We start from the raw sequence: 21,859 nt of genomic DNA on the forward strand, positions 1-21,859 counted from the left end.
GAAGAATTTTTTTTATTTTGTTGGGGCTGCTACATCACTGATTTCAAAGGATTTTGGAGCTAAGTTTCTCCAAAAAATTTATAAGGTAAATCAAGGAAATTTTTTGCCATATTATTTTGTTCCATTTTTCTCCAAAAATCAGTTTTTTTCTCAAAAAAATTAAAAACCCAGTGTTTTTATGCAAATTTGTAGGGGTTACTCTAGAGCTGATTTTGGAGGATTTTGGAGTTGATTTTCTTTAGAAAATTAAGATGGAAATTCAAGATATTTTGGATTATAGTATAATACTACGATCTATCATGTTATTTTGGACTATAAAGGCCTTTTAGAGCCTACTTCTTGATGTTTGTAACATTTTTGGTTCAACGATGTTTTGCACTAAGCGCTATTTTGGATATATACACTATTACTTGCTATATAAATGAGTACTTTTGCCTATTTGTGTATAAATGGTTTGGATTCATATGGATGCGCATGAATATATATGTTTTTTCTTTAAAATATGAATATTTTATGTGTTTTTGGTAAACTGGTTTTTTTTTGTTCCGGTCCGGTTTCGACCGGTTCCCGATCCACAAGGTTTTCTGGTTCGATGACCGGTTCAGTTCCGATAACATTGGTGTAAAGTAGCTTTGTTGAGATTCTTGGTTTGGTAGCATCAGAGAATTAAGATTCTATCCTAGACACCAAGGTCGTGGAAAATTCAACATGGAGGCCGAGATTATTTTCCCAGCCAATGCGAGTTGCCAAGAGGGTTGAGTTTCTCAGCCAGGCTGCATGTGTGGGCTGAAGCTAGCTTTAGAAGGAGGCCAAATTGGCTTTGGTGGGTCGAATAGCTTCCAGGAGGTCAATGAGACTTGAAGAAGTGATAAAAAAATATAAAAAATAAAAAATAAAAAAATTCCTAAGGTTTGCCATCTTACAGCAACCAGTTGTAATATTTTGTTGAAAAATTAATAATTAAAACCCTATCTGAAAAGATAGGAGAAAAAATACCCAGTAATTGCAATAGTATATTTAAAATTTCGCATGGTATCAGAGCGGATCTAAGGGAAAAGGTAGGTTTGTGCAGGCACAAGAAGAGAAAGCAAGAGTTTTTACCCAAATCGATTTCTTCAGATTTCTCTAGTTTATTTGAGTTCATGGATTTTTCCAAGAGATGGGCGCATCAAGATTGAGAGATCGGGACAGGTTGGATGGAGGCTCAAACTTTGGAATTTGGAAGGTTCCTATTGCACGAATTTGGTCTGAAGGAGTTTGCTACGGCAAATGTTGTTATACCAGCAAATCCCATCATGCTACATGAATACACGAGGGATAATAACAAAGCGAAAAGGATGATTCTTGATGGAGTCAAGGATCACATCATTCTGCATATCACAGAGAAAGATACAGAGAAGTAGATGTGGGATGTCATCGTCAAACTGTACCAGGATCCTTCAAAAAACAGGAAAATGATCCTCAAGGAGAGCCTGAGAACCATCAAAATGCATAAGGGCAAGGATGTAACTTTCTATCTCACCATGGTTCAGTTCGTCAGAGATGAACTAGCTGCAGTTGGAAACCAAGTGATGAGGAGCTAGTGCATGTAGTAGCACTCAATGGGTTTACCAAGGAATGACATATGTTTATCCAAGAGGTTTTTGGGCGAGTCAAGCTTCCAGATTAGGTCAAGTGCTATGGCTATCATGAATTTGACCACTATATCAATGATTGAACACAGAGGAAGTAGAAGCAAGTTGCAGCTTCAGTAGATGTCGATGATCTCTCCAGCAGGATGGATCAAGAGTTCGCTTTGATCGCTAGCCTGACTAGCTCGACTTCACAAGGTGTCTGGTACATAGACAATGGAGCGTCATTTCATATGACAGGAGTTAGGGAGTACTTCTCTAGATACAAGTAGGAGGATATCAAGTTCCAGATTCAGATGGAAAACAAGTCCAAGTGCAATCTTGTAGGATGAGGGACTATTCTATTTCAGAAGGAGAATGACAAGCAGATACCAATCCATGACGTGTTGCATATGCCGAGCTTGGCAATGAATTTGATTTTCGTATCAGTCCTTCAAGACAAAGGATGTGATGTGCTCTTTAGAGAGGCTAGAGTGTTGTTACAGCACAAGGAATGGAGGTCACCTATAGCAGTTGGGGTGAGGAGCAGTCAGTTATACAGGTTGCATATGGACAAGCCGAAGGCACTAGTTAGCAATGACAGTTTGAGAGACTAGGGGAAGCTATGGCATAGGAGGATGGGCCATATTCATCATGCAGCACTTCGATTGCTTCGTGAGACAGTGACAGGTGTTTCGCAAGTGAGCACAGAGCACAATGATGTGTGCAGAGGATGTGTGTTGAGTAAGCTTGTGAAAGCATCTTTTCCAAGGAGTGACAGTGGATCGCAGGGAATTCTAGAACTTGTACATTCAAATATATGTGGGCCGATGTCATCGAAATCTCTCAAAGAGTATGATTACTTTCGTACTTTTATCGGCGATTTCTCTAAGAAGACCTAGATCTATTTCTTGAAGACCAAGGATGAGGTCTTCAAACGCATTCAAGAGTTTAAGGCTCTAGTGGAGAATGTGACGGGCAGAAAGATCTAGACCCTTTGGTTAGATAACAGAGAGTTTTGTACCAAGGTAGGAATCAGGAGAGAGTGGACGGTTCCTTACAACCTATGGCAGAATGGGGTCGCTAAGAGGAAGAATCGATCTATTTGGAAGGCAGCGAGAGCGATGTTATATGACTAGGATCTCCCACGCTAACTATGAGCAAAGGCATTCAGTACGGCGGTTTATATTCGGAACAGGGTCCCACATAGAGCGCTTGGCAAGATGACTCCAAAGGAGGCTTTCACCAGGAAGAGGCCAAATGTCATTCACTTCAGGATATTTGGCTGCCTAGAGTTATATCACATTCCAGGGGAGACACATTCGAAGCTAGATCAAACTTCAAAGCAAGGTTAATTCATTGGCTACAGCAAAACCTTGAAGGCATACATGATCTTCATCCCAAGGGCCAGGAGGATTATAGTCAAGTGGGATGTCAAGTCTACGAGGGATAAGGGGTACAAAAGATCCAGAGAGTTGCCAGCAGTTGAAGATCAGAGTGAGCAACCAACAGAAGCTCCCAGAGTAGAGCAGCAGAATACAAGTACAATCACTAGTATGAGCACTAGCTTAGGTGCAAGGGTTCCTGAGACTTCACAGAGTATGGAGCAACAAATGCAGCAAATCAAGGAGATGCATCAAAAGGACATGGAGGTGGATATTCCTAATTCCACTATTGGCAAGACGAATCGTGAGGTTCAAGCTACACTCAGGGATGCTTAGGAGTTTGTGGGGACTCCTAGGACGAGCAAGAGAGAGTGAAGACAACTAGAGAGGCACACTAGCTACATGGCGTTTTTCAATTGGTGAATAGTGAACCTTCCAGCTATCAAGAGGCTACACAACATCATGTGTGGCGAGATGCAATTGTTGAGGAGTATACCTCGATCATGTAGAATGTTGTTTGGGAGTTTGTACCAAGACCAACAAACAGGGCAGTGGTTGGATCACGCTGGATCTATAAGATCAAGCATAGTGCAAATGGCAGCATTGAGAAATACAAAGCTAGGTTCGTGGCCAAGGGGTTCTCTCAAGAGGGAATAATAAAATATGAGGAGACATTTGCTCCTGTGGCCAGGTACACTTCTATACGAGTCGTGATCTCATTAGTAGCACAAATGGGATGGTAGATACATCAGATGGATGTCAAAACAGTGTTCTTGAATGGTGAACTAGAGGAGGAATTGTACATTGAACAATCAGAGGACTTTGTGGCACACATCAGAGAGACCCACATGTGCAAGTTGAAGAGAGCTTTGAACGAACTCACACAGGCTCCCAGGGGATGGTATGAATGCATCGACAAATACTTGTAGGGCATGGGCTTTATGAAGAGTGAGGTTGGTAGTAACCTCTACTACTTGGTGGTTGAGGGATATGTTCTCATTCTTGTCCAATATGTGGATGACATGTTCTTAACAGGTTCACTAGGGCTCATTAAGGAATGCAAGAGGGATCTTGCAGCAAAGTTCAAGATAAAGGATCTAAGGCTCATGCACTATTTTCTAGGTATGGAGGTATGGCAAACAGATGGCGATATTTTTCTTGGACAAACAAAACATTGCATCGAGTTCCTAAGGAGGTTTGGGATGGAGGATTGCAGAGCCATGTCTACTCCCATGACCATGAATTGGAGGAAGATAGATGCATTCAGGGAGAAGGATATGGACCCCACCTTGTACAGGCAGTTGATAGGCTCTCTCATGTATCTGGTCAACACCAGGCCAGACATATCCTATGCAATTAACTCTCTGATTCAGTTCATGGTGGAGCCGAAGAGAGTGCATTGGATAGCAGGTAAGCATATGATGAGGTACTTGCATGGCGCAATCGAGTATGGGATCAGATATGCTCGAGGTGATGGTGTCAAGTTGGTGGGCTATATTGATGCAGACTAGTAAGGTAACACAGTTGATCGGAAAAGCACTTCACGATGTTGCTTCAAAGTTCAGCATGGGATCAGGAGTTATTTCTTCATACAGCAGGAAGCAGAAGTTTGTGGCACTGAGTTCAGCCGAGGCAAAGTACATAGCAACGAACATGGCTACATGTGAGGCCATTTGGCTTTGGAACCTGCTAATAGCCTATTTGGTCAAAGGATAGAGACTACAGCGATACACTATTACAATCAAAGTTGCATCAAGTTGCCAGAGAATCTGGTGTTTCATGACAGGTCCAAGCATATAGACATCAAGTACCACTTCATCAAAGATTGTGTGCGGCACAAGATTGTCCAACTATAGTATATACCTACAGATGAGCAGGTAGTAGATATTCTGACAAAGGCTTTTGAGAAGGCGAGGTTCATCTTTTTCAAAAACAAGTTGGGTGTTATGCTGAACACTTACCTCGCTAGGAGGGAGTGTTGGTTGGTGTAGCTTGTACATGTATTCTAGTCTCAAAATGCATCTATGAGGCTAGGGAACACATTTTCTCTAATACCAAGAAATGGTTTCGCAAGAAAAGGCCCTAATTAGAATTAATTAAGTAGTTAATTAATTTTCCTAAGTCTAACTTAGAGGAATACCTTAATTAAATTGTATTAATTGGGTAAATTGATTTTCCTCTAGACTTCCAGAAAATCCACCTGATTGGGTCAAGACAATCTTTGCCATCGATTGTGATTAGACCATGGTTGTTGATTTTTCAACGAGAGATTATAAGAGGAGATGGATGGGTCGTTTGGAGAGAACGAAGAAGACACAAGGACACAGAGTTGCAAAGACAGCAAGGGCAAAGTGGTAGCGCAAGGACATCAGCAGCAGGGTTGTCAGCAGAGATTGTTCGAGAGACTCTAACAGAGATTTCCAAGGAGAGTTGGATATCGATTTTTCTGCAGAGGATGATTTTCCAATGGTGCAAGTTGCTCCGGCAAGGGATGCGAGTTATCTAGACAAGCAATGTGAATTGATCAGAGAGGAGAATTTCTGGAGCAAGCAATTTTGCAAAGGAGAGATCAATTTGCACAGGAGAATCGAGTTTCCAATTGAGGTCAAAATTTTGCAGTGGAGGCCGAGATTATGTTCCCAGCCAGTGCGAGTCGCCAGGAGGGCTGAGTTTCTCAGCCAGGCCGCACGTGCGAGCCGAAGCTAGCTTTAGAGGGAGGCCATGTTGACCACTGAAGTATACTTGAAGACTTAAAGACTCCATGCCAGAGGATATGTCAGAAAGTTCATGTACCGTCAGAGTTTAGAGATGTCATCAGAGCTTTTAAGTTCTTCTTCCTCTTCTCATTATTCTTCTATATTGTATTCAGATTTCGCAACCCCTGCAGGGATGTTGTAAAGTGATGCTAGCGTGATGAATCGAGTCATGTAACAGGCCTAAGAGAGAGCTTTAACGGAGAAATTTGGGATTAGGTGACAACCCCTTTTCTTAGTTTTCCACCAAGATCACACCTTGTGTGGTTGAGGATTTTTCCCACGCTAACTTAGGTGTGCAAACGAGGCAACAACATTTTTTGGCACCATTGTCGGGGAAAAGTCCTCTTGTACCTGGAATATGACTAACTTTTGGTTTTTGCATATTGGATCTTTAGAGTTAGATCCCTGCTCAAGTGGCGACTTCACTTGGCTCAATTTTTGTGAGAGTTTCTACTAGGAGAAATCCAAGTGGTTTAGTTCAATGTTGCGAACATCTCGATAACATCCCAATTTTATCTCAAAATTACGATTTCTTGGCCTAGCCAGTGTTTGTCTATTTTTACCGATATTTTGATGGTATCTTGATTTTACCGATATTTTCCAGATTTTTATGATTTTTTGGTTTTTCGGAACCTTGTTGATTTTATTCCGATGTCGATGTTTGTAGCATTGGTTTAGTTAGCCCTATTCTTGAGTCCGATTGTGTTTTTAAAGTGTGGTTAAATAGACTCTCTTCTAGTAGACTTCTTGTTAATCTTGGGCAAGAGGCTATTTCTAATATCCATTTGCTTTTTCAAGGACAAGTAGAACAAGACATCATGAATGATCTTTTTGGTCCTTGTAACTTTACTAACATTAATGGCTATCCACACAATATCCCTGACAAGGCTATTGAAAAGTTGCCTTCTTTTCAAGGTAACAATGCCATTAGTGTTGCATCGCACATAAAGAACTTCAATGTTTGCATCACTAAGTGGTGTAATGGTGCTAACTATGAGGATGTAAAGATGAGACTTTTTGTCCTCTCCTTAGAAGAGGATGCTCTTGATTGGTTCACTAAGCGTCCTGCTAACTCATATGACTCATTGCAAGCTATCATTAGTGCCTTTTTGGATAAGTATGGAGAAAAGAAAGAAGATAGGCACTTGATCAACGCCATTAGCCATATCAAGAAGAATGAGAATGAAACTGTGGAGGAATTCAACAAGAGGTTCAATGACCTAGTGAAGAGTATGCCTCAAGATGTTAAGCCTCTAGAAAAGTTTTTATTGTGCTCTTATTTGGATTTTTTGGTGTGGACACATCTTATGAGCTGAGAAGAAAGAAGCTTGCAAATCTAAATGCGGCTCAAACAAAAGCCTTAGATATGGAAAAGGCTAGAAATGAATTAGGGAGTGTTAAAATTGGCAACTAGTTGAGAAGGAGTGTTAAAATTGGCAACTAGGGCCAAACTTAGTTAATTAATCGACCAGAGGAGCAAAGGATAATGGTAGAGAATAGCAAGAGTTACATGCAGAAAGAGGCTAAATTAGGACCTATAGCTCTCATACCATGTCAGGCCAGGTATGAGTAACTCCCAAATTATGATTTGCATTAAGAAAATCGTGAATATATACAAGCAGAGGGAGATTACTGGAATTCGTATTCCAATGTCTCTTCGTCTTCTTTATTTATTATTTACATTATTTACAAGAATTTCCTAATCCCAAAGATTAGGTGTCAACAAAATGGAACAATAAACTCCATCGTCCCATTCATGCTACAAGGATCTACCTCAACATCGCATTTTCTTACTCCTTTGGTTTCAGATTTGATGTTGAGGTCATGGATGAATTCCTTAGTTGTGTTCATAAGATGGTGCCATCTCCAGAAGAACATGCAGAAATTAAAGAAATGGAGATATACAGGTGGCACATTTAACTTTGACATGGCTATCCACGATAGGAAGACCAAAATGCTAGGTAAGATTTAGTTTGTTTCAAATTTCATTGTCTCTTCATGCTTTATTTCAACTTTCAAATTTCATTTTTTTCTTATATTTCTCTTATTTGTTGTAGATGAATGATGGACAAGCTATTGTGGCAGAGTACCCAATCTCCAAAAGTTTGCCATTCGAGTGTTAGGCCAAACATGCAGCTCCTCTAACTATGAGCATGAATAGAGTGTATTTAAGAAAATACACATCAAGAAGCACAAGTTAAAAAATTCAAATTAATATTTTGAATTAATTAAATATTATAATTTATTTTTTTATAATTATTAATTTATAATTTATGACCCTTATACAGGTTGGAGTACCAATGCCTTAATGACATGGTGTACATCTACTACAATCTTCGATTGTGGGTGAGAGAACCTCTGAAGACACCTAAAGCTAAGTTGCATTGAAACAGATACGGCAAATTTTCAAAAAATCAGGATACCATGCAGCAAGGAAATGGCGTATATATTATATATATATATATGACAATAAAAATTTCATATTAGTATATTACCATTCATCTTTTAGAATCTAGATTCTATATTTAAAAATATATAATTAACATTATGAATTCAACATTAACAAATCATTATCATCTTCTAGAGAAATCTTTCTAAAACATGATTCATTACTAATATTCATTATGTACAGCTCTTCTAAAGCTTTCTGTAGTAGAAGAAGTTGGATCAACTTTAAATCTAACTAAGATAGTGAACTTTCTACCACTTGCAGTAGTAATTACAATATTCTAACAAAACATAAACAAGTAATTGTCTCAATGTAATCATCAATGGTGAGACTCAACAACGATCATATCTGGTTTTTCTTTAGGAAAGGAAGATTGGTATGTCAAATCTTAACCGTATTTGACAATGAACTAAGACAGTGAACTTTCTACAACTACAGTAGTAATTATAATATTCCAACACAGTTTTCCAAACCATGGAAAACATAAACAAGTAATTGTCTGACTGTAATCATCAATTGTTACCAAAACAATTTCCTGAAACAGTATTGTTGGGTTCCTTAAACAAGTTCCCAAACAGTCGAAAGGCAACGTTGGGGAACATGACTATTGTTGGACGAGGGCAGTGTGGCAGTTTCAAACTGAGATCCATCCAGGAAACGCCCAAAATGATTAAAAAATGGCCCGAAACGTTTCCGAACTGAGATCCACCATTTCCAAAAAAGGGAAATGCCCAGGAAATGTATCAATAACGTTTCCAAGCTAAATCATAAAAGTTTCCATTTCGGAAACGCTGAACGGCGTTTCTGGGGTTTGGGAAGGATATTTCCAGTAACTTGTCCTAACGTGGAGACCATCTCATTGGATGGGAGTGACACCACTGCTGTATGGAAGGTTGAGGCCAAGAGGCCTGTCATGGAATCTGCCCCTGATTGGTTAGAGGAGGCACTGGAGGAGGTAGCAACGGCAGGGGAGAGAGGTAGAGGACAAGGAGGAGGAGGTGACACCACCTACCATGGCCACCAATGGAGGACATAGTCTACCTTCTCCTACTTCTTCTAGAGAACATCAAAGTCCAATACCAGCCGAAGTGCCTTCTTCATCTGGAGGAAAAGCCATTACCTTTTCCCATAAAAGGGGCAGAGGAAATCATTAGTTACTAAGTTAGTAGTTTACACATCTAATTTCATTGTATATGAGTCATGATGATGATATATATTTATTATGTTTTTTATTGATATTTTGAGGCTGAGTCAGGACTCAGGATTCAGAACATGATTCACTGTTATGTGTCATGTAGCACCAGACAACTTATACATCTTATATATTAGTTTTATTTTCATATTTATATGTCAATGCATTTATTTGATGTTGTCGATACTTTAGGTGCTAAAAAAATTGAAAAAAAATGAATAGTTTTGTAATTTTTATTATTTTGCTGATGTTTGACAATTTGTACCGATTTTTATGATTTTTTCGTTTTTTGAGCCCTCGCCAATATTATACCGATGCCCAGGTTTGCAACATTGTTAACAAGGAAATTAGATATGCTTAGTTTTATACATATCTACAGAGAATCTAATCATAAGGCTGATGCTCTCTCTAAGGAGGCAATAACAATACAGGAAGGCCTGTTGATTGATCAGGAGTCAAAGGACAATACCATACTGCCAGCAGTACAAAAAATATGTTTTTTATGCATATGATGTCTGGTTAAAATATGTTCAAGAACATTGTACAGGATCTTGAATATGTTTTGAATACATTAGTACTAGAATAGGCAGGAAGGGCTTTTATGATGTCAAGGCCATAACAATTGTGATATGCTTGTATATGGGTGATAATTAAGGACGTTTTTTGTTAGTAGGTAGAGAGAATTTCTGCTTTGATTTTGGGGCTGATAAGCCAGTCAAAGTGTATTTGATTTCTCACTTCGAAATATCAATAAGAGGACTCGTTTTCCTCCAGGATACACACACACACATAATTTTGAGCTTATTGCATAAACAATAAATAGTTCGTGCATAAATCGTTAGAATTTACTAAATAATTTAATATATTGGTGTGCACAATTAGAATACTCTTTGTATCATATTATGATATTTACAATTGCAAATGATCCAAGCAAAATCTTGATGAAACATCAAGACAAACAGATGCAACCATAAACTAAGGATATGTAGGCATAAGATGTTTATGATTGAACAAAGCAAGCTCAAAAACCATGGAAAATACTGCTTGATCATGAGAACATATCCCGTTTGACAACCGATAGAGATTAATATTTAGAGTAACAAAGCATCCTGCTAATGGAGACAAAACATACCCTGCATAAGGTATAGATACAAAGATAACACTTATACCAGTATACTTGGAGGATTGGGCAAAAGATTAGGATGCCTAAGATGAGGAAAAGAATTCCATGCAATGAAGGGTATTAACATACCAGTTAGTTGCCTTGGATGGGGTCTGAGGGCAGAAAGAGGATGGAGCAATCGTCAACTTGCCACAAGGACGAGCTCCCATCCATGCACATGATTGCAGGCCTGTGAAATGAGGAAGCGTGGCTTCCATTAACTCCACCTACCAGCATCCATACTTTCAACATCTAAAACAGTCATTGTCCAGAACTAATTTTACTACCCCCACGCGACCTCATGATGGCAAGCAATAAGTACTCACTCGACCATTTTATTGTTATAAAAAACATGGATTGAGACTGCTGCCATTGGTTTGGTTCACTTCTCTGGTTTTCCAAGATGACTACAGGGTGATAGAGTGTGGGAGGTTTGACTCAAGCCTTGGGGTCATTCCATTTTCGAAGGTGTGCAGTGAAAACAGTGGGTCAAGGTTTGATGATGCTTTCTCGTTGATTCATGGAGATGAGCTCTGGAATGCAATTCATAGAGATACCCAGAAAGTCTTCAACAATTTGGTTTTGATTTGGGGTGGCCTCATCATGCCATGATGCACAGCTACAGGGTATACCCATCAAGGAAGTACCTATCATCCTTAACAAGGCAAAGTCAGAGGCCAAGGAAGCTGCCAAAGCCTATTTCAACCACACTCCGCTGGGCATTTGAGCAGGAACTTGAAAGGATCGAGAGGAACATCAGAATGAGATGAAATGAAACCTGCTCTGACAAGATTGATGCTGCCATTGTTCCTTGGATACCTGACACTGGGTCTGCACACAATCAAGGTGCCAAGCATCTGAAGCAGATCAACCTTCATTGGCACACAATGCTCAGCATTTCTCAAGCTATGGCAGGTCCAACCCTACCAGGGCCACCAAGGAAGGCAGAAGAAGGTCCTTGACAGGCAAAAGAAGATCCTAGACAGGCAGAAGGAGGTCTTGAACAGGCAAAGAGTAATTAAGCAAAAAGTTGAAGCAGGTAATTAGGAAATATGAAGCACTTGCAAATGCTATTTGGCATTTTGAGGAGACTAAGAATGAAACCACTCTAGCTCAACCTGACCCAGTCATACAAATCAAATCCAACTCTGATGAAGGCATCTAGGAATCCAGCTTCCCTAGGACTAGGTTTTCTTTTTACTGTCTATAGCTAGACTGTTTTAGTAGATGTTTTTCAAGTTTTTAATATCAGATGATGAACTTATGTGAAACAGTGAAAAAACACTGTCACTCATTTTGGACCAAGTTATAAGCCCTATTGTATGTCAGGTTTCCCAAGTGGCAGACTGCAGCAGGGACAACCTGCATGTATCTTCTTACTGTATACTGATACAATAGTTCCTAACCTACAAAAATAAACACAACAGGTAGTTGTCATAAGTATATAATGGAAAAATTAAAAGCATGGAAAACGATAAAAGCCATAACTGTCCCAAGGAAATATCATGCATATCAACACTGAAAAGTCGATAAAGAGTGTAACTCTGTAGAATACATGGAAGTTGAAGCAGTTTACACAAGTTAAATATGAGACTTTCCAAGTTCACGGCTTTGACTTTGCTCGCTTAGTTTTCAATGAGTGTTCTAAATTGTATCCAACAGCAACTAGTAAAACCAGACGGAGGGAAGCAGATGTTTTAAAAATATCTCTCTGAGGGCAACATGTCATACTCTTTCATGTTGTAATCGACCAACTTAGCAGTTCAGTTCCACATCGTTATCTCAAACAATTTCCTTCCGTGTATAGTATTATGAAATCAGAAATTCAAATTACAAACTCTGAATACGAAATTCAAATAAGTTATTAAGCTGGGATATACTCTATGTCCAATAATCAATGTCCATATAAAACTGAACAGGCAGACCCAAAATGTCTCTGCAATCTGCCTGGAATGTCTCGGGTACAGCTAACAAGTCCTCAAATCCCTGACGAAGTCCCCAACACAAAAGAGGCGTTTCCTAGGAGTCCCCAACTAACGCCACAACGATGGGTACAAGGTTCTTTTTGGGGAGGGAGAGATCCTTGTGCAACATAGAACATTACTATACAAATTGATTGAATGGCCTCCTCATCCATCGTTGTTTTCCCAGTTTCTTCCAAAAACTAGGTGGCGAATCCACTTCCCTTCTGAGCGAGAAAGCTTAGGCTTCCCTCTGTGTTTCCTAGTTTCTTCCAATAACTAGGTGGTGAGTCCACTTCCCTTCTGAGCGAGAAATCTTAAGCTTCCCGCTTTGTGTTAGTGTGGAACCTCACTCTAATTATCACCTCTACAATTGGAATCCAACTGTTTTATTCTACGAGTGGGGAGGATATATCGCGTGCAATAAGCAGGAAGAGAGTGGTTTCCCTGGAGGGAAAAGGGCAAATCACAAGCAGTTCACGCATAGATTTCAAAGGTTTGATTACACCCACTCCCGGTGGGCTTGGCAGTTTACAATACATTAATTTAGAATACTTCCAGACTCTAGTACGTCTTCATGTTGGGCAGTGAAGTTCACCTATCAACACAAGTTGAAAGCAGGCTTAAAATCTGCTACCCTATTGAGTCTGTGTTACTTTTTATCATTCAAAAAACATGTTTTTTTTTCCATTTTGTACATTTCCTTTGGGAAAAAAAAATATATATATATAATTTGAGTTCATCTCAAATGGTGGGTAGGAATGATTAGTATCTTATTTCTCTGTGTGTGTCTGTGTGGGGGTTTGTATGTCAATTGCGTTTATCTTGGGTGTTAGAAAAAATGATTGTTATTTTCTCTACCCAAATTCATTTCCCATAAGTGACATGATGAGCTTTGTGGTAATGGATTTGAGCCTTGTTGTTGAGTCTAATCATAGTCCAAGGAGGACCGAAACATGCATATTGTTCATATAGAATATAAAGATATTTCTCATGGAAAACACCCACATATGACACGTCTATAGTAAGTGACATGATTAGATTTATTGTAATGGCTTCGAGCATTGTTGTTTTGTTAAGCCTGAACAGTCCCTGGAAGATCAAAACATTTATATTCCTTATTTAGAATATAAAGATATTTCTCATGGAATATATATATATATATATATTACACATCTAAAATATTAAGTGACATGATGAGCTTTGTGGTAATGGATTTGAGCCTTGTTATTGAGTCTAATCAAAGTCCAAGGAGGACCTAAACATGCATATTCTTCATATAGAATATAAAGATATTTCTCATGGAAAAAACACACACATATGACATGTCTATCATAGGTGACAGGATGAGCTTTATTGTAATGGCTTCGAGCATTGTTGTTTTGTTAAGTCTAAACAGTCTGTCGAAGATTAAAACATTTATATTCTTCATATAAAATATAAAAATATTTCTCATAAAATATATATATATATATAATATTATCTAAATATATAAAATTATTATACAATTATTTTGAGACTCTCCAGCAAGGAGCAGACTCTCCAGCAAGGAGCACTGTAAGCTTTAGTCTCCATATACTTATTAAACTTATTAATCTTCTAAACCTTTAACAAATTAGGAAGAATTATAGATCCCGCTATCAAGGCATAGATTTGATATGGAGTATATTAATCGTTCTATTTTACGAAAAGCTCTATGTTTTTCCTAAGACGAAAACTAGTGGTAAACACAGACAAGTTATCCGTGGAGGGTGACAACATGAGACATGGGTCTAAGGAAGTCAAAGTTATGCAAGGAGGGAGGTTATATAAGCAACGTTAGGATCAAATCTCTTTAAAAGAATGACGAGTACAGCGCTTTCGCGGAAAACACAAGATACACGCAAATGCCGACATTGTTCTAAAACTTAGGTGTTAATCTCTGTGGTATATCAGTAGCGTCCCTTCCATGGATAAAATGGATAAATTGTAATAGCGGATAAGAATCACTTCCCCTACACAGGATAACCTTTGCAATGAATAGGAAAGGTCCTGAATGATTTGCTCTGAGTGTTGCTCTGAGTGTTGCTCTAAGTGAGCTAGTTCTGCTCAAGCAGAAAAGATCCTGAGAGTTCTTACCTGCTCTGTCAATGTAGGGGATAACGTTTGAAGGGAAGCTTGTCTATTCACTGTCGGTCGTACCATAGTTCAGGACCCGGGTTACATGCTGGACAACTCTATAATCTGTCTCTGAACTGGATCGCTAGATATATTATAATGGGGACCAGGAGATAGGTGATGTCACGAATAGGAGCATCCAGAAGCAATTTTCCTGCTACTCAACAAGCAAAGCACTCATCTATACCGCAATCAAGAAAGCTCGCCAAAGGACCTCAAAAAGAAACGTAGAGCGATATAATTGCTGATTTAAGTCGTATAGTTTAATGGCCACAATTACTGATCAAAGTCATGCAGTTCAATGGCATTTCAGAGCCTTTTTTCCAATCAGCATAAGATGAGTCAACGCGTAACATAGCCTAGCCGCGCTATTATTTACTTATATGACCGATTCTTTTGCCTGCCACTGTATCACGAAGTATCTGCTTATAGATGACAGATGCTTTTTCCTTCGTATGTGAAAGCAAATGGCAACTTTTTGCCTGTTGAAGGAAGTACACCATTAGTCAAAGTTTTCAAATTTGCAGATTGCTTCTTCAGTAAGGGAAGCATTGCTCTTGATTTGATACGTCACAGGTTCGATTCCGAGGAGCCTCTAAAAGATCAAGAAGACCACGCCTGACAATTCCCATGCATCGCAAATTTTTCCTTTCTACTTCCGTTCTGAAATAACAGCCAGCTTCCTGGGCACCCACCTCATGAAAACAGTAAATCTAATACCCATATGAAAAGGAGATGTGAGAATTCTCACCCAAAGTGCCAAAGAGAAAAAAACAGAATCTACCATAAGAGTTACATCACTTTCAAAACTTAATTAATATTAAACTCATGAAATTTTGCTTTGAAAATTAACGTTAAAACACTCACAAATTTAAATAATTAACTAATTTTCACTAAATCAATGGGGTTTTAGAACAAACTATGATTTTCATAAAGTGGTTCGAATATACACTCATACTGTTCGGCCACCACAGCCTATCACTGAGTGCCAGATCAGCATCTGACTAGGACTCGACCGTTTTGTCTTGACATGTGGCAATCCAAAAACCCAATGGAACTGCAGAGTTAAAGATAAAAAGCAGCAAATGAAGTGAGACAGTGTGAGGGTTACCGGATAGAATGGCAGGGGACTGCACCCCCTCTTTGAGCATTAAACATTTGACCAGCGAACGAACAAACAGAAAACCTCTCACATTGTCAATTGCTGTGCCATGATAATTATTAACCTGTGTTAACGAAAGCCATTCACTGCAATTGCCCAAAAAACAGGGAAAAAAAAACTAAGGGGCCTTCGCATCTGTGTCTACCTCTAATTCTGAACCATTTAGGGCCCCGAACCGCCCAAATTTATCAGGGTGAGTGCCGCACAGTTTTTGTCTGAAAATGGCAGAGTGAACCAGGGATTCCGCTTCTTTCTTTAATCTTTTTCTTCTCTTCTGGTGTGACTTTTCCCTCTTCTGTGCGGGGTTGCTTATAACAAAATAATGCTTGTTAATGGATTAATGGATTAACGAGGGTTGTATCACGGACAATCCGAATCCCCTGGATTACCAGCAACTGCCAAGCACCGCCGCTAAACTCCTCTAGGTTCGCGTCTCAATCTCGCTCGGCCCCATTTATGCTCTCCCGGGGCACTGGAGATAAATATTGCCAGGCCTCGTTTTCCTTTTCTTGTTTTTTTAGTTCTTCTATGTGAGATTTTGTTGTTGAGTCGGATGATGGGGGCCATTGGGGTTTTGTGGACTTCTCAGAGGTGTTTGTCCACGTGGAAACCATGTAAGAGTGAATGATTTTTTTAATTCTTCTCGCCGTCTACAAGAAGTATCATTCTCAGGAAACAAAGTTTACACTAAAAAAATTAAAAATTTATATTTATATGAGGGGAAATGATGTTTTTAATGATCTTATTAAATATTAATTAATTGTTAAAAAGTAATTGGAATTTTAGAATAAAACTAATGAAAATAATATTTTTTTGAGTAAATAAATATTTTTTCTAATGAATTTAGTAAATAAATATTTATTTTATATATATTTGAAAACAAAATTGTCATATCAACATATGTATTCGAAATATTAAAAATTTAATATATATTTGAAAATAAAATTGTCATATCAACATATGTATTCGAAAATAAAATTGTTATATCAATATATATAAACTATAAAATTGTCATATCAATTTAGGTAAGAAAGTATATAAAAATATTATAGTGGAAACATTTTATGCTTTTTAATGGTTCATAATAAGAAGGGAAATTGACATTTTTGACTTAAAATTATCAAAAAAAAAAAAATATTATTTCAAGTGAAAAAAATAATAAGATAATAAGAGTTTCATTCAAAATAAAACATTGTTATATGTTTTAGAGGAGCTTTTATTGAAAATAAAACATTGTTATATGGTTTAGAGGAGCTTCACAACCCTTAAAGAATCTTAAAATAGTTAATTGATTACAGACATAGTATCTAGCAAAAACGAAAAAGAAATCGAGTTATTATAGACCTAATAGACCATTTGTTCCACAAGGATATCAAATAGGAAGATATGATGTTGAAAGAAACTTTTTAGATGGATAAAATTGTAGATATCAATCGTCAACATTGCAAAATCAAGTTGCAATAGGGGTATTCAATGGTATTAAGTTCATTTTTACATTAAAAATGGTGATTTTAACAATTCAATTTTACAAGGATGGCAAGAGCAAAGTGAGTAATTTTTTACCCTAAGAATCAAGAATAGTGTATGTATGCTTGGGGTTTAAGTCACACTTCCAACAACGTTGTTGAAGCTTACGCCTTATATGAGGGTTTGAGGTAAATTGTGAATCTAGGAATTCAAAAGGTGATTATTTTTTGTGATTCCTTAAATATAATTCACCATTTATATTAAGGATCTCTCCCCTTAGATACAAAGTTAAGTCAAATTTTCAAGTGGATTTATCAGTTGTACTGATGAGGTGCTCAAAATTAGGCTCAAAAATCAAAGTGTCTAGCTTCAAATCGAAGAGCTCGCCATTCTGATTCCAACGGTGTGAACATCACATAAATCCGAGCTCATATGCAAAAGTTATAACAAATCAAAGTTTAGGTTTGACTTGGACACATGGAAGGATTGGATAACGTCGCAATGTCCTTCAGCGAATGAGGAGGTGCCAAGTGGCAAGCCTCCATTGGCCCCTGCATGTCGCAAATCGCAATCGTAGGTGGGTCGGTGTTAAAAATCAGACCCAAAACAACCAAGGTGCAATGCGATAAGGTAAGCGGGGAGGCTTAATTCTCAAAGGGAGGTGTTACAAAATCGGCCCACGACAAGTACCGAGTTGCGATGCGATCGCACATCTCACACGACACTACAGAATCGGCCCCAATAGGTTTGGGTTGCGATGTGATATCACAATCACAAATAGCAACATGGTGCAAGTCCCGCATATACAAGACCTTTGTACTCCGTTGATTGCGAAAGGATCTCGGACGCGATACATTTATACGATCTAGTTAAGAATTCTGTTGGGTCCGTTGAATTGCAATCGCATATCACCCGCTTGGTTCACAGACCATAAGACCGAAGGACTCCGTCGATTGCGATTTGCGATGGACATTCGATGTCGACAGATTGTGGCCCGCCGCGCGACAAAATTCTCGCTCGGTTAACGGATTTTTGGAGCAAAATTGTGGGTTCATGTCAGATGTGGAGAAATTTGTGGAGCGAATAATGGGAAAACAAGGGGAAGCCATAATTTCTTCAGTTTTTCACCAAATTAGATGCAAAAAGAGGCTAGATAGCCATTTTTTAGTATTCTGAACTGATTGGAGAAAGTTTCAAAAGCATTTGAGCATTGTAAACATGAAATTTTACACTTCTGAGCATAAAAGAGAAGCCTAAGCCATTGGAAGATGAACCAAGGAGACGTAGCCCAAGAGGGGTGAACTCCTTTATTGTGTGCTTGTTGTAATGTGTTTTTGATGATGTTCTGTATATGTTTATATTGTTGTTCAGATTCTGGTTTATGTTAAATTGCTCATAAAATTAACATAAAAACTCTTCGTTTCACTTGCAAAAATTCATGAATCCTTAAGCACAATGAAAGCATTTTGATTATGATCTGAGGAAGATCTTAGCACTACAATCTAATATTATAAATCAAATCAAATTTGCTATCAAAGCACTCAAAAGATCCTCCTCTTTGCTATCTAAGATTTAATTGTTTGCAAGTTTATTCATGCTTACAAGGTTAAAACTCAAAAGAGGTGAAGGAAGCTGGTTGGAAGCCCTAAAGTTGGGTCAAGGGGAAGAAGAGAAAGGCTGCCACAGTCTGTAGAAAAACCTATAGATTCATAAGCTAATGCAATTTGCTAAAGCAAGAGATAAGAATCTACTTCTACTCTTTACATCGGAAGCCCATAAACATCGAGCAAACAATAATCAATAGAGGAAGAGAATCAAAGGCACATAACACAATAAATATCCGGGGAAAGCCACAGCTCAAAACCCCACTATTTGTTTTGTATTAATCCAGAAAATCAAGATGAAATTACAATGCTTGTTCTCTCAAGAACAATCCCAGCACTCAGCAAATTCAATCTCCAACTCATAAGCAAGCTCAAGGCCAAATCTTAGTCAATTCACAAGCTCTCCAAGTCTCTATTCCAATGTGTAATTCCTATGAAGGATAGCTTGTATTTAAAGGGAAATAAAGCCTCTAAAAATAGCGCAATCCCTCAAGGATCAGTTCCTAATGCATGCACTATCAATGCAACTCATAAAAATCTTAAAACAAATAGTACATTGTCCCTGCACTCTAGTCTCAACTGGGTCTTTCTCATAATAGACATGCATGAGTTTCTGATGGTGGAATCTTCAGTTAACTAGAGTAGCACTAATTAGGTCACTAGTGTCCCAACTAACCGTTTACTTACTATTAGTTCCTGAAACTGATTAGAACTAATTTAACTGGACTTAACTCAATAAACTTAGTTAATTGATTACAACTCATTCATAACTCATCCTTAACTCCTATAAGTTAGGGAGAACATATACATGTCTTCTAAAAGACTTCCAAATCGAATTTCCTAAATTAATTAAGTTAATTAAACTTAATTAATTATTTTCAAATTACTATGAGAAAAGAATTATATTTTAATCCACATTTTAATTCAAGAACAAATTAAACTGAAATTTCTTGTTGCCATTTTTCAACACTCCCTCTCAACAAGAAAGGAATTATCCACTACCTCGATCATGTCTCTAAGAAACTCTAATTTACATCTTGGCAATGCCTTTGTCAAGATGTCAGCATCTTGATCCTCCATGGGAATGTAATCTAACAACATGATCCGCCTCAATACACAATCTATGAGATGATGATATCGAATATCTATATGCTTGGACCGATCATGAAAAACTAGATTTTCAGAGAGTTTGATACAACTCTGAATATCACAATAAATCATTGTTGGATCCATTTGCTAACCAAACAAACCAACCAGGATCTTCCTCATCCAGATAGCCTCGCATGCCACTTGACTTGCAGCCATGTATTCTACCTCTGCCGAACTGAGTGCAACAGATCTATGTTTCCTGTTGTACCAAGAAACTGCAGCTGACCCAATATTAAAGATCCCTCCTGATGTGCTCTTCCTATCAGATGGACTCCCCACCCAATCTGCATCGGTGAAGCCTTGAAGCTTCACTCCCTTTGTCTATTTATACCACAACCCAAACTAAGTAGTGCCTATGAGGTATCTTAATACATGCTTTGCCACCTTCCAATACAACTTGGTAGGCCTAACCATCGCTTGACTAAGCTGGTTAACTGCATAACACATATATGGTCGTGTGTTCGCCAAATACATGAGTGAACCCACAAGCGGCCTGTAAAAAGTAGCTTCAACTACTTCTCCTGAAGTAGCATCCTTCTTCCTCTAGTTACCAGCTAGAGGAGTCTCCATGGGTTTAATGCTCTCCATGTGGAATCTCCTATGTATCTCATTGGCATACTTGCCTTGACAAACAAACAACTCCCCATCTCCCTGCCATACCTCCATGCCAAGAAAGTAATGCATGAGCCCCATGTCCTTTATCTCAAACTCTTTTGCAAGGTCCCCCTTGCAAGATTTGACGAGCTTCTCACACCTGTCAGTATGAGATCATCTACATAAATTACAATGATCAAAAGCTTACCTTCCTCCACTATGTGATACAGGTTCACATCCGCTTCACTCTTTGTGAAGCCCAACCCAGTGAAGTAGTTATCTATCCCGGTGTACCAAGCACAGGGGTGCTTACTTCAGCCCATACAATGCTCTCTTGAGTCGGCACACATGCAATTCACATTCTAAGGTTTCAAAACATTCGGGTTGCTCTATGTACACCTCTTCCTCAATCATGCCATTGACGAAGGTAGTCTTCACATCCATCTGATGGATACTCCAACCCATCTATGCAGATAGTGCCAAAATAGATCTGATAAATGAGTACCTTGCAACAGGAGCAAAGGTATCATCATAGTCAATCCCCTCTACCTGTGAAAATCCATGGGCCACAAATTTGGCCTTATGCTTCTCAACACTACCATCTACAGCTTTCTTTACCTTGTAAAGCCAACGGGAGCTCACAACTGACTTGTCCTTCGGTCTCAGGACCACATCCCAAACATTGTTTCGAACTATGGAGTCATACTCCTCCACCATTGCATCAACCCAAACTGGTTGTTGCACTGCTTCCTAAAAGGAAGATGGCTTTGTCACAACACATGCACCCATAAGTGCCATGTGTTGTGGAGGTAAATCCTCTCTGCGGAGAGAGACGATCCCTACTAGCCCAGTCCGGGTCTAGCAACAATCACACAATGCTATCACGCAAGTTCCTAATTGCAAATAAAAAGTGGATGGTGAGATCCTACTTGGATTCCAACGCTAGTGTTCACTGAAGAGATGTCACCCTCGTTCCTTTGCCTTGGCCAGTGACGATCCCCACGATCTCCGTGATTGGACACCTGCACATGCAAAGAACAACACGAAAACAAGCATAAAATCTAGTAGATGCAATTATATATCAGTCAGAAAAGATATAACTCAACATCAAACATAAAGCAATGAGAGTGGAACCATAATGATAGTCATCTATTATTAATAAATAACAAAGAAGAATACAACCATTGTTCTGACGTCAAACCCTCCTTTGG

At 38.6% G+C, this 21,859-nt stretch overlaps 1 protein-coding gene across 2 annotated transcripts in view; it reads right to left on the reverse strand.

The window, feature by feature from the left end:
• The window catches only part of LOC149184054 (histone-lysine N-methyltransferase ATX5-like), a 280,597-nt gene extending 264,213 nt beyond the window's left edge, over positions 1-16,384 (reverse strand). Inside the window, exons 1-2 of one of the 2 annotated variants that reach the window (XM_089417386.1) lie at positions 15,980-16,384; positions 15,784-15,876 (exon numbers count right to left, since the gene is read on the reverse strand). In XM_089417386.1, the coding sequence (XP_089273512.1) occupies positions 15,784-15,830 (47 nt within the window). In that variant the 5' untranslated portion in view covers positions 15,831-15,876; positions 15,980-16,384. Of the gene's footprint in view, positions 1-14,633; positions 14,852-15,783; positions 15,877-15,979 lie in introns of those variants that run through there. The other variant, XM_089417387.1, reaches the window with a different exon arrangement.
• Between the last annotated feature and the right edge of the window lie 5,475 nt (positions 16,385-21,859).

Source organism: Pinus tabuliformis, chromosome 3_2, assembly GCF_031772625.1.
Source record: "Pinus tabuliformis cultivar Carrire ecotype Pingquan chromosome 3_2, CPIR1, whole genome shotgun sequence".
Lineage (NCBI taxonomy): Eukaryota > Viridiplantae > Streptophyta > Pinopsida > Pinales > Pinaceae > Pinus > Pinus tabuliformis.